The 13,451-nt window shown below is 39.7% G+C and overlaps 1 protein-coding gene across 8 annotated transcripts in view; it reads left to right on the top strand.

Moving 5' to 3' along the window:
• Nucleotides 1-8,830: 8,830 nt before the first annotated feature.
• The window catches only part of Rdl (Resistant to dieldrin), a 230,395-nt gene continuing 225,774 nt past the window's right edge, over nt 8,831-13,451 (top strand). For all 8 annotated transcript variants that reach the window (XM_076789516.1, XM_076789515.1, XM_076789513.1 and 5 more), the window contains exon 1: nt 8,831-9,137. In XM_076789516.1, coding sequence (XP_076645631.1) covers nt 9,040-9,137 — 98 coding nt within the window. In that variant the 5' untranslated portion in view covers nt 8,831-9,039. The remainder of the gene's footprint in view (nt 9,138-13,451) is intronic.

Below are 13,451 nucleotides of genomic sequence, written 5' to 3'. Positions count from 1 at the left end.
CGGAACTCGTAGATCATAATTTCATAACATGATTAAAACTAGAAAGATTGAAGAGGGCCATAAAATATGAAAACCAGAGCTGATTTCCTCTGAAACATTTACACAAAATTATGTACTGTCGTTTACTTTTTTCATAAACTCTGACATTTCTCAGTAACTTCTTAATTTAGCTAAAAATTAAAACATTTGTAGACTTTCAGAATATTATTATATTATTTTCGATTTACTAAAATTACTAGAAGAAGAAATACATTTTCATTTAACGTCTGCTGTTTTCATTTGACTTGGCAAATTTCTATATGAGCAAAAAGATTCGCGTTTACGTAGATCGCGACAAAATTTTTGTTCCCTTACTTGTTTTTTATACGGATCGAGCTAAATTCGGTTTTCTCATTTCCACATTGATCAGATTTCACGTTTCTAATTCAAATTAAGTTCAATTTGCTTCTTTGTAACCTGGGTTTTTTTTTATTCAAATTATTCAAATCCTGTGTTGATTTTCGTCGAGTCTCATGATGATATCTTAATCTGAATTAAATATTTGTATATCTACCGATTTATCTTATTGTCAAATTTTTTCATTACTGTGGTAAATATATTGGGAATATAATAGTTCTTATCCCATGGAGACTGAATAAAGGTGCAGACAGGTATGAAGACACACACTTCTATAATAGATGTCGGCATTTGGTCTACCCCGTGCTTGTTGCCGTATACTGACCAAAGATAAGGACCACTTTAGTTTACTAAACTCTAAATTGCGTTGCCTCGTTTTGTGTCCATTTTCCGTACTATTTCGATATGTCACTATGAAACCCGTTGGTCACTGATCCCCAATTTTCCTGGGACTACAAAAATTCATCTAATATCCCATACACTGGAATTTGATATTGCACTTTCTGAATGAATGTTTTCTCAGTAGTAACGCAATTTGGAAAAACAGCATATACAAGATCTGTTAAGAACATCTTTTTACTTTTGGTGGGAATGTTTAAATAATCTGATATTTATTATTCTAGTAGTTGCCTTAAGAATGAATCTTTTAAATTGGACGCGCTTTTATGGAGTGAGAGGATTCGTTCCCTATTGTTTTTGCATATTGCGTATCAGATACGGTACACAAACAACGAAAACCAATGCTTCCGAGAAATACAGACTGTGTTACAAGGCACGCGTTCGTGAGGAATCCAAATATCGCAGCGAGACTTTAAGGTAGCATTATGTGCCGCACTCTGCTCCCAGCAATACCATCCACTGCGGCAAAAGGACTAATAAAACTTTGCTATTTACTGTGTAGTGTACGTTTATTTCTGGCCATTCCTTTTATGAACAGGAAAAAGAAAATATGACGAGAATGTATTCTTGAAGTCACAATATCCCCCCTGGAAATTGTTTCATTCGCGGCCTATGAGACTGGAAGGAAAATGGAAGCTATTATTATTCATGGCTCGAGAAGGTAACACATAATTTTAAACGCAAAATTCATCATTGCGCTTAGTTGCAGCCAAATAAATTCTCTCGCTCTTCAGACGTAACATTATTTCGTCCAAGGACCTCAACATTTTTCCACACTAATTAAAAGTTTATACTAAGCTAATTATACTAGGAATGTTACTCTCATTCAGGAATTTAATTATTTTCAATAACGAAGAAATCATTATTTAGTTCGCTTATGAATTTCACGCGGGACTTTTATTTTCATATTATCTATTCGATTTAATGAACTTTCACGTTTCACAAGTTTCGAAAAATGTCTTCTGCTATTTTTTTGTAAAGTTAAAAGATAAATTTCACTTTTTGAGCCACGTGTCTTCGATTTTGTTTGACAATTTATGTCACCTTTCAGGGTGACAGAGATTTCATTATTATGTCCTACAGTCTCACTTTTGGAGGCAAGCATGAGTAGGCGTTCTTTTTTTCTCAATTTAATGGTTTCGAAAATTTCGGAATGTGAAGCGAGTGTTTCCAAGTGAATTTTATAATTAAAAATAATTTTATAGTGAACAACTATAAAACTATTCAACTATTTCGATCACTCATGATCCACATAAAATTTTCGTTAGTTGTAGGTACCTTTAAAACTAACTTCTCCATATCTGGTTGCGTCATTGAATTGTTGAACGATGCTAAAACAAATAGTCGAAAAACAAGCAAATAATTTTACAAAGAGTAAGATATCATTCATTGTTCATCCTTTTAAAATTATAACTAAATAAACCAAATATGCTGTTTCGGAGAAATGTTTGTTTTCATAACTTTTTAATAAATAACGATCGCTAACTGAAACCTCCGCAACACAAACTAGGGTGCATACCGTGGCAACATATTAAAAAATCAACGAAATCGTGAACATTTATTGAAATTACTAGTGTAGAGACTTCTTACGCGAAATGGAAATCATCTGCATGAATTACAAAATGCAGGAACTACAAGGACATTGATCAAATCCTTAAAACGTCTTTATTGTTATATTTATTGTTATATCTTGTTATATATGCAAAAATCAAACCCGTAGTTTAGTAATTATAGAGCATTAGAAATAGACAGCGGATTTTTATGCAAAATAAATATCTTCTACCTGAATTGCAACAAGCTGGAGGAGAATAGGAATTTCTTTTTATCCTTTGTTAATATGTTTAATTGGTTGAAAATAATATTACAGTACTTCCTTGTTGTAATTGTAATTGCTGTATTAATGAAAAACGCGGACCAATCAGAGCGTGGCTATAGCGGACGGATTCTGGCTCGGCCAATGCTAACGCCATGCTCAGCGGGACTTGTCGCCGAGCCGGAATTCTTCCGCTGTAGTCTGTCTCTGATTGGTCCGTGGTTTTTTTTAATAACTCTCTAGCAAAGCCGCGAACAATATTTTCGCAAAGGAAAAAGTTACTTGAAATGACCTCGGCAATCACCCTTTTAAAGGAAGTACAACATTTTTGTGACACCCTGTATGTGCATAGAGTAACAGCTTCGTATTTCTCGGAGATACGATAAAGGAAAAAAATTATTTGAGCGAGCCGAGCATCCAGAAAACAATGCTCTTACGAGCAATCGAGTCGAAAGGTATCGAATAGGTTTCAACTGCAACTGACGGCTCGCGTGGCCAGTGGAAGCACGCAGGTAAGCGCAGACGCGCATTTTCAGTGCGTATCCGATGTTTGTTCCGCAGCTTTCGAGCTCTCGAATCGAAATCACGCAGTCGGAAAGAGCACGCATTCGCTTCACCTACAACGATTCGAATTACCCTGCTCGAACGGCTCCTCGCAAAAACCGTCTTACGTGGGTAATGTGCGTTTCGACTTTGTGATGCATTCGTTGTTCGATGACGCATAGTCGGATAACTTTATACAGTCATTAAGTTAAGGATCCCTGGCCAAAGGGATAGAAAGTTATAGGATTGAATGAAATGTAAAGTTCAGCGTCAAAGTTATCCGCTATGGAACAAGGAAACTGCAAAAAAACCTCGAGCTAGGTGCTATGTTACAGTACAGTCGATCAACTTCGGATAAAAGTAGGGTGAAAATGTTTTGTTTTTTTTTTTTTCGAGTGTTGTGTTGCATCGACTTCTAGGTCATCGGCGACATGTTTGGTTCAGATTTCCTTGGTTATTACCAATGGTGTACGGGTTCCCAAAATTACGGGTACCCGAGTCCTTGGGTCGGGTTTTTCAGAAGTCAGGCGGGCTCGGGCGGGTACCCGTATCATATGAATGCTCGGGCAATCCGACATTTTCGGGTAACGCGATACTTTCGGGCAACCCAACATTTTCGAACAACCGGACATTTTCGGGTATCCCGATTCTGTACTCAGAAATTGTTAACTTTTTTTGTATATTTAGGAGCATCGAAAGATAGAGAGGAAGACCGGTTGTGAAGCTCGCTGGTAAAAAACGCTAAAAATCGCTCAACTTTAAACACGCTTAGTTACGCTTGTCGTTAAGGTCACCGCCTTAAGCGGCCTTCGAAATATTAAAAAATTTTATTAACATATAGGAAGCGAGGTCCAAATGCTGCTCATGGTTAGGATTAGACTAAATCTCGGTAAAATTTATAATTGTTTTATTCTCCATGGGTGTTTTTCTATTTTAAAAAGCATAAATATAAAGTTTTGATCACTTGAAAATAAGGTAACTACACCTTTGAAATGTTTTCCTCTTTTGACCGTTTTAAATTTCATCTACCCCCTTTTTGTCATAAATACCTAAAACCCAGAGTCCAATAACTAGTCACAAAAGTGTACAGCAAAAGCGAGAAATGATCACACAAGGAAAGGAGATGAGAAAGGATTGATTCCACCTTGAGGGGAAAAAAGTAAAGAAATCTTCAATTCCATCTGGTACGAATTGGAAGCACCCGGGATGGAACAATCGTAAAAAAGCTGTACCAGGTGGTGGAACATTTTTAACAATTTTTCAACTATATTATGTATACAGAAAACGTTGAATGAAAATTCAAGAATTGAAACATATATAAATATATTATAAACAATGATAGAATTCTTCATTTTACGTAGTTCATAATTAAAGCTGAGCTAAATATTAATGAACAGTAATATATATTATCAGAGAGAAAGAGAGGGAGAGACAGAGAGACTTCATCTAATTATAACAGTGGATAGGAGGAGGAAAATCGACTCCACCCTGTGAAAGAGAAAGAAAATATCCCGTTTCATCCCCTTCGAATCTGGAAAGGATAAAAAGGAGCAGTTACAAGAAAACTTGAAAACCATCCTTCACAAAGGCTTACTCAAACAAGGAATACGAAGTTGAATCAATCGATAGCTGAGCTAAAGTCGAGATTGTAAGCTTGCATAAAACAGATATGGATCATCATGGTTATGAAAAATCTTTATTTTCTTATGCAAACTTTAGGTACGCTCCATGCGAATCCCAAAATACCCCCACTACCACATCTTACCACTTATTTAATCATAAAATGATCACCGATAAATTCTACTAAATGTGAAATGCATGTAAAGTTAATTTTATTATAACCGTTCATATTGTTTAGATATTGTGTATTTTAATCAAGGCAATCGTATTTCTTAAATTACTACGAACGTAAAAAATACTTTTTTGGACCTTTTACACCAACCGGCAATGAAACCCTGAAAGAAAGAAACTTCAGTATGAGAAAGAAGTATTAAATTTGCATGAAAGAAATATTGAGCAAACAGCTAGAAAAATTTCTAGAATATATGAAATATTTGATATTATATTTTATAAATGATTATACTGCGGATTTTTATGAAAAATAAAAATTGTTTACATCAATTGCAAAATGCAAGAGCTACACACACACATTTATTTCTTTTCTTGATAGTTTCAATGAGTTCAAAGTATTACAACAGTGTTTTTGTTAATTTTTCAAATCTTTTTTGTTAAGCATTTGACGAACTTATTTTCTATACAAATGCATCAAATTCAATGTCTATACATGATTGTAGTAATTTATATTGTATTATTTCAATCATACATTTATTGATATGCATATAAGTTATGATAAAATTGTGTATGTTTGATAAAAAAGTTACGGTGGTTGTAGGAAATTTTTAAGTGTTTGTTATAGTTTCACTGAAGATACGCTTTAAAAATTTGACCAGCTTTCATGTACTTGAACGTGACTGAATAATGTGTCTGACCAATATTGCCAATTTCTACTTGCAATAGATACTGCTGGGTATGACATTCACAATTTACTATGTATCTAAAGTAATACTTCATACCATATCGATATCTATGGAATCATGATTAGAAATGCTAAAATTCTAAAATATGTATTTGGTAGAATTAAATTAATTATAAACATTACAAACACGATAGCATAATACTTTTTGATGCCCAATATGTGACATTCTTCTTTTACAATTTAACATTTAGCGTTTACTCGATTATGATACTGTATTGAATTGGGATTCTAACATAAAAATTTGCATAAACAATCGTACTAAACGTGTAATAATTGCGTTAGTCCTTACAGACTATCATGAATACCAGTTTACCCTACACGATCATTGTTTTAATATCATAGAAAAATGTAACGACTAATATTAGTAATTATTGTATTCAGTAACACCATTTTTATCTTAGCAAGAAGAATAACACCATTTAATTTTCAATTTAAAAATTTATCAATTCGCGTTCTGTTGAATAGAAATCAGCTGGCACGTCTGATCACAACCAATCAATCCTACTTGTTAATTCCAAAGCACGCGAATCCGTCGCAGTTTCAAACCGAAAAAATATGATTAGTTTTTATTCACTTATTTTTTACTTTATAAACGGCGGTGTTCTATTTTTAAATCGGTCACGAACTTATGCCATCATCTGCTACTAATCAGGAGTATCCGACACGGCATTAAATGTACACGAAATGAAACCATATCTGTCCTATCGGTTACAAAATTAAAGCATGGAGGTTGTTGCCCCCTGGAAGGCAAAGAAGCCGCCTTTTGATGTTCGTCGAGAGTACCATCTCAAGGGTACGTCGCGTGGGGGTGATTCGTCGAAAGTACGCAGAGCGTGGGGAGGTCTGCGTGCGGCGTGCAAGTTACTGCAAGTCTCTCTCCCGGCAAAACCTGTAAAAGGTACACTCAACCATCCTATAACATAGTACTCGGAAACCGTGGTTTCGATACAGCGGGCTGCAAAAATTGCGACAACTCTCCCATAACACATGCTTGCAACACAGTTTCCATATAGGGTAATTGTTCCAGTAGTCAGCATATTCAGGTCACTAGTCAGTCATCTTAAGCGTTGTTATTACTCATATGCTATTTTCTAAATCTCTTATTTGGAGACATGAGGAAATGTGGAACAGGCTAACCATTGTGCTCATTGAAGTGTATAAGAATTCGTAATTGAACATTCCTTATTTCCCAAGTAATTTGTTATCAGGAAGCCTAACTATTGTATAGGGATTGAAATAATGGACACTAATCCTAACATGACTTAACAAACTTGAGCAAACCACATACAACCCTCTGCATCCCCATTTGTATTACTTCTAAGTTTCGCTTAACCCCTTGCAGCATAACATCGTGCCATCTATTCATACATTATGATATTTAGTAGACACGCGATAAATATAACTTCTATTTTGTTTTTAAGGAGCTGTTAACGACAAAGAAGATATCAGCGTAGCTGTGACAGAAATCATAGGGCAACGGTTCGAAACAACACGCAACGAATTGACCGTGTTATAGAAAGGTTGAACGTATTAGTGAACGTGCTGAAATGCTGTTCCTAGAATTTTCAAGCTTCCTTCTGTAAAACTATTTGTTCGCACACGAGATTCCGTCGACATCTGGCACCCGCTCGCGTTAGAATCTGAGCCCGAATAATAAGCAGAACTTCGAAGGTAAACGGAAGAAGGAGCCGAAAAATAAGAACGCTCGAACGCGAACAATTACGGAGGAAGTAGTTCGCGGTGAAATAGACAGTCAGGTGAGGTGAGGGGCTGTCGGAAGGGGAGGAGGAGGTAGGTTGAAGGGGTGAAGGTAAGGGGAGGGGGCAGGTAGAAAAACATCCTTGGCGGTTTCGAAGCGAGCGAGAGTTTGGGAGGGCTAATCAGGGGCGAAAGAGGAAGACAAGCGGGACAGGCGAGCAGGTAGGCAGATAGGCAGGGTAGCAGGCAGGAAGAGAGGAAGGAAGGGCGCTTGCGCGATGGTACGGCCGGGCTAGACGCGAGAGCCGCCACTCCCGAGCGCGTAGCGGTGTAGCGCGGGTGCTGACCGAGTGTCCCCGTGAGACGAGCGAGAGAGAGTGCGAGAGCGAGCGAGCGAGCGAGTGAGCGAACGAGCAAGGCTGAGGAGAGTGCGAGATCATCTGGAGATCGAGGCGAGTGGCGAGAGAAGAGAGAAGAATGTCCATCGTCGGAGGAAGGATCCCGTGGAAGCGGAGCCTGCGGCAGGACATCTTCGTCGACCAGGCGGCTCCGACCTTGTAGGACGAGCAGAACGAAGAGGGGATCCTCTACGAGGAGGATCTCGTCGCTATCTCCCTCTTCCACCGAGCCCCCCGTCGTTCCATGCCCCTTCAAAACCTCCTGATCATCCCCGCGATCCCCAGGTGAAGCGAAACAAGAGGAACATCGGAAGAAATCTCGCATCGGTAGTTGGAAGAACGCTCGCGAGACACGCATACACACAGTGCCTCGAGGAAGCTCGCAACGACGACGACGACGACGACGACGAAGACGACGAAGACGACGAAGACGACGACGAGAACGGTGCCTCGCGAGCGTCCGATAGTTAACCATCGGTGGTGGTGGTTGGTTCGCTGCAAGATTCAAGCGGGTGTGTTGGTTAATCGGATCGTAACCCGCTAGCCAAGACTGTATCGGCGACGCCGAGGCGAACACGGTGCTGCGACACACTGAGGAAATTGGGTGACACTGTTGGATGTTGAAGTCGGCGGAAGGAGATTATCTTGGGGTTAAGAGAGATCCCGTTGTGGTCTTGTCGCGAGTGAAAGAAATCGGAGAGGAGAGGGGTGTACTACCCTCGCCGTTGGTTCTCGAAGAGGACCGATCGCTCTCTGGAGGCTCGGCCGCGAGGGATCGGTGTGAGGTGATTCGATTTCAGCCGGCTATTACAGTGTTCCGAGAGGTCGAACGCGAGTGACAGTGAAAAGCAAAGAATCCGGGTGGAGATACGAGCACCTGACAGACGTCGAGCTGAATCGCGAGGAAAGGAAAAAGTAGTAGAGAGAAAGAGCGAGCGGAAAGAGAGAGAGAGAGAGAGAGAAAGAGAGGGAGAAAGCGGGGACCGAAAAGCAGACGGAGAGAGCAAGACGGAGGTAGGAGGGCGGGGCGGGTGGGAGGGAGGTAGGGAGGGAGGAGGAGGAGGAAAAAGGGGGGAGGGTGAGACGCGGACGGCACGCAGAGAGACGCCGGGTCAACGCGCCAGGTAACAACGCCTCAGGACACCCGCTGACGTCCTCGTCGACGTCCTTGTCGTTGTCCTCGACGTGAACGTGAACGGCGACGCGCCGTGATTCCTCTCGAAACGCGGACAGCTCCGTCTCGCTCCACGGATAATATGATGTCCATCCACGCCGCCTCCTGGAGCTTCGCCCTCCTCGCGGCCACGGTCGCGTTGCTGCCCGCCACGCATCGTGCTCCGTTCGCCCAAGCCGCGTAAGTATCATTCTCATCGATCCCCCAGTAGAGAGCTCCCCTTTCCACGCGCCACTATCAATCTTATACACCTATCCCATCTCGCTCCTAGCCAATCTTTTCTTCTATCCGCTAGCTTGCGTACATTCCCCTATAGTGGTACATGCTTTCCAATCTGCAGAGATCGTGCACACACAGCCTATCCTCTTTCTAACCGCTGATTCCAGCATCGACCGTGTAATCTTACGATCTCCCGATGGCTCAAAGATAACGAGCTCTGTGATCAGGTCTGATAACGGGACGCATTCATCCGCGGTTAATTGAAAACTCCGTCCTCCGTCCTGTGTGCTCGAAAGCGGAGACGTACGCGATTCACGAGTGGGAATATACACGCGTACGTGCATATCCATCCAGCCGTCTCTGAATCGATAGCCAGTGGAAACAGTTCGCGGACTTGCCGTATATGTGTGTGTTCTTGTGTGCGTATATACGTGTGTGTGTGTGTGTGTGTGTGTATCTCTGTGTGCATGTGTATATGTGTGTGTTTGTGTGTGCGAGCGGGTGGGTGTGCGTTTGTATGTGCGAAGGACTTTTTGAACTTCCCGGCCTTACGAATCGGCGAAGTTGATACCCGCAATGGAAACAAGCACGCGCACATTAGACCTCGCGGCCCCGTACGGACTCGTCCCCGAAGAATCTCCAGTTTCCTCGTGACCCCGACCACGGGCGCGAACCACCGAGTTCCAGTTAATCAACGGATACCTAATGCGGCTAAAATACCGCGGTGTAAATCAATAGACGCAGCTGATTCTACGCCCCCCCACCTCCCCCGAGCACGAGGGATTTAATTAATGATCCATAATCCTATATCTCGATTATACGCTGGTAGCCAGTAACCGGAGAGCGCCGTGGTGCATGCAGCCCGTCCGAGCAGGAGACGAAATTGGTCGATAAACGGTTTTAATGGGCGGCGATGTATGCGAAAAACGAGATGTGCGTTCTCGCGCCTATCCACCATCCTTGGGCCATCTGATTTCTTGATGGACACGCCAGTCCCGACCCCACGTGCCGACCCTGTACATACGTATGTGCACACGAATACACACGCGAAACACATTCGCGCACACATGCAGCCATGGACATATACACATGCACACAGACACACACACACACAGATGGGACATGTAAACGCACACGAGACGTCATCTATCTTCGACATGGCACCGCCGACAATACGCGGGGACTGCGAGGGTCTACAGCCTTCGCCGCTGTCTGGATGCACGTTCGTGATTGCATGTAAATGAGCGGAAACATGCAGCTACGTTGCATGCCCAGACCTACGGCACACCGAGCGGGCGCACGCTCTTACAATGATCACAATGACGCCGCCCCTAACCCTCCCGTGACTCGAAGGCGAAGGCAAGGCGTCGTCTCGCGCTTTAATGGGGTCCGCCACGTTTGCCGTTATGTTAAAAAATTCATTTGTCACGTGATTATCGCTTGGACGATCTTCAAACCATACCACTAATTACAGCTACCAACCGACCAGACCGTGTTTTCCGCAGTGTCCCAGTGCGTTTGTTTGTTGTTCGTTGTTACTTATCGTGGCCAAGTGTGTGCTGTGAAGGGTTTCTAGACGTTTTCTCACGCGTCAATCGGTTACGTGTCGATGACACGCAGCGGTTTGTTGTGAAGTTTAAGAAATGCTGAGGTGTTGCCGAGAAATTTCAGTAATCTTGACGGAATTCGCCGAGCTTGGAATCACGTTTGCGTTTAGCGCGGTACGCGTGATGTATGCTACTATCGGGCACGAGGACGTTCTACGTGGAATACAACACGGAAACTATAAAACAAAGTACATTTCGTGACGAGCTTTTTTCGAAAAGAAAAGTTAACCCTTTTTGTTCTGAAAGTAGTGTGAACTAAAATTTTGTTTAAAATGATATTATTAACACTAGGACAACCGCACCCATAAAATTACAGATTTTGGTGTCTTTATTTTGCAATTATTCAGATTTTCGAGAAAAGATGTTTTCGAGGACACGTACTAGTACACGGTTATTTATTCAGACATATCTTATAAACAAAAAAATATAATGTCCCGATATAAACTCATTATTTTTAAAAGACAATGCAAATTGTAGTCACATTTAGTGCTCGGTTGTTCTAGTGTAAATACCTAGGTTTTTGTTTTCATGTCAACGGAATTTAATTTGATTGGTGTCAGCAAGCATTTATACTTTAATGACAGCATAAGTGTTACTTATAATAAATAGTTTCAAAGGGTGAAAGTTCTATTACAAATGAAGTGGTTATATTAATACTTATATTAATTTTCACAAATACCGACTGTGGCGTGACATTAAACGTATAAAATAACGAATAATTAATGCGCTTGATTTTTTGTAAAATTAATTTTAAACAAAAAGGGAATTACGATATATTTTCGATAAATTTCGGTGTAAAATCGTCACACGCTCCAACCGAATGGCATTTTCTTTAATAAAAGGATTTTCGTAAAAATCGCTACGAAATTTAACTGTTTAACATATGTAAGCTGTCTCATATAATACACAATTAATGCAATTCCTTATACGTCTTTAAAAATTAATTTTTTTACCAATCAACTTTTATATTTAAATCACTGTACTTGTTTACGGAAATTTTATTTAGGAAAGCTTTTAAAATGCAAACTTTAGCAATATTCAATTTTCTGTTAACTCATTGAAACCATTCAACAACTTTAATAATAACTGCCAATTACAATTTACTAACTATGGCTACACAGATTATTGTATACAGGTTGCCCCCAAAAGTTAGAAGAGTGTTTAAAATTCAAATTTGTTCGTAAAAGTTTAAGTGTGAATTTTTAAAGAATACTAGACTTGTTGCATTTTAAAATAGTATAGTAACTTTTGGACCACCATGTATAGTAATAATAATTCTTGTTAAAGATGCTGCTTCTAAATTAATCAACACAGTTCAGAAAATGCGTTCTTTGAGTAACATTTTAGACACTACTCGGTTTGCGAAGATTTTTGGACATTTTAAAATAATCCGACTACATATTAAAATAGAAAAGCGTTTAATTTTTCGTAAAGATAAACAAATGGAATCAGGTATCTTTGTCAAACGGGACAGGTATCTTGTTAATTGTGTGTACGCGTAGGTACGTTGTCTGATCGGTATATAGCCAGTGTCTCCAGAATGACAGCAGCTTCGTGAGAACAATGGCGACGGTGAAATTAGTTGTACCGGCCCAGCCCCTCTCGTATTAACGCGCGATCTACTAGCTTGATATATGTATATATTTATCTATTTATTTTCCAAGATTGTTTAACGCATTTAGTTATCGGCCTTCTCTCAAACTGTATCATTGTAAAGAGAAATACTACCGTTCATTTTCTCTAATGTGATTTCATTTGTTGCACCGACTTCAGTGGCCGGAATGAGAGCTTTCATTACATAACAAACAACGTTGAATGTACCGATGAGAGTTCAACTTTGTTTGGCTGTTTGCAACCTACTGGTTCATACAGAAACGTAAAATTTATTTCACATCAGTAGTTTTACATTAGTTCGTTTAAATTCTTCTCGATTAAGATTACATTAAATACTTTTTAAGTTTATTATATGTAAATGTCATAATGAAAAATTACTGATACATTTTTATATAGTAGATATGCTTTACTTTCAACACATTTCAGTTCAAAGTATAATTTTAAATATAAACAAATCAAGTATACCACTTCATAAAACTATTACATATACTTCATCTATCCGTAGTTTTATTTTGTTTGGTCACTGTGCAAAATTCAACGAATGCATATGATAAAATCTGTTAATAGAACAAGAAGCAATAATAAAAATTACGGGAGATGATCGTTAAAAATAACGAAGTAGTAAATAAATAAATCTTATTTCAATCTCTTTCGTGACGTTAAGGAGTTTACACGAAGATATAAATGAACCTTAGAGTGCACTGCATATTAAAAAATGCAATTACATTTTTTTTATTTGTCTTGATAGAGGAAATGTCGTGAAAATACGTAATTATGTATTTATTCTAATAGAGACTCCTTATAAAAATATTGTAACTTTCATAATGGCTAATAGCAATAGAGCTATACACTGGAGCAAAATGGAGTCGAAGACGCGATAAGCACAGTTCTACTTTGCATTCAAGCTATACAGAGAGCCTGAATTAACCTAACCTCTTCAATAAGAGTTGGAGCCAGGAGATGCAGAGCGCCAAGATAATATAAATTATTTTAGAGAGCTTAATGTAGGTCGCTATCCTAAAATGTATGAATTACGGAAAGTAGATCAACACCC

The sequence above is a fragment of the Halictus rubicundus genome, chromosome 6, assembly GCF_050948215.1.
Source record: "Halictus rubicundus isolate RS-2024b chromosome 6, iyHalRubi1_principal, whole genome shotgun sequence".
Classification (NCBI taxonomy): domain Eukaryota; kingdom Metazoa; phylum Arthropoda; class Insecta; order Hymenoptera; family Halictidae; genus Halictus; species Halictus rubicundus.
Note: the sequence above shows the minus strand (reverse complement) of the source record. Positions and strands in the feature narration are given on the sequence as shown.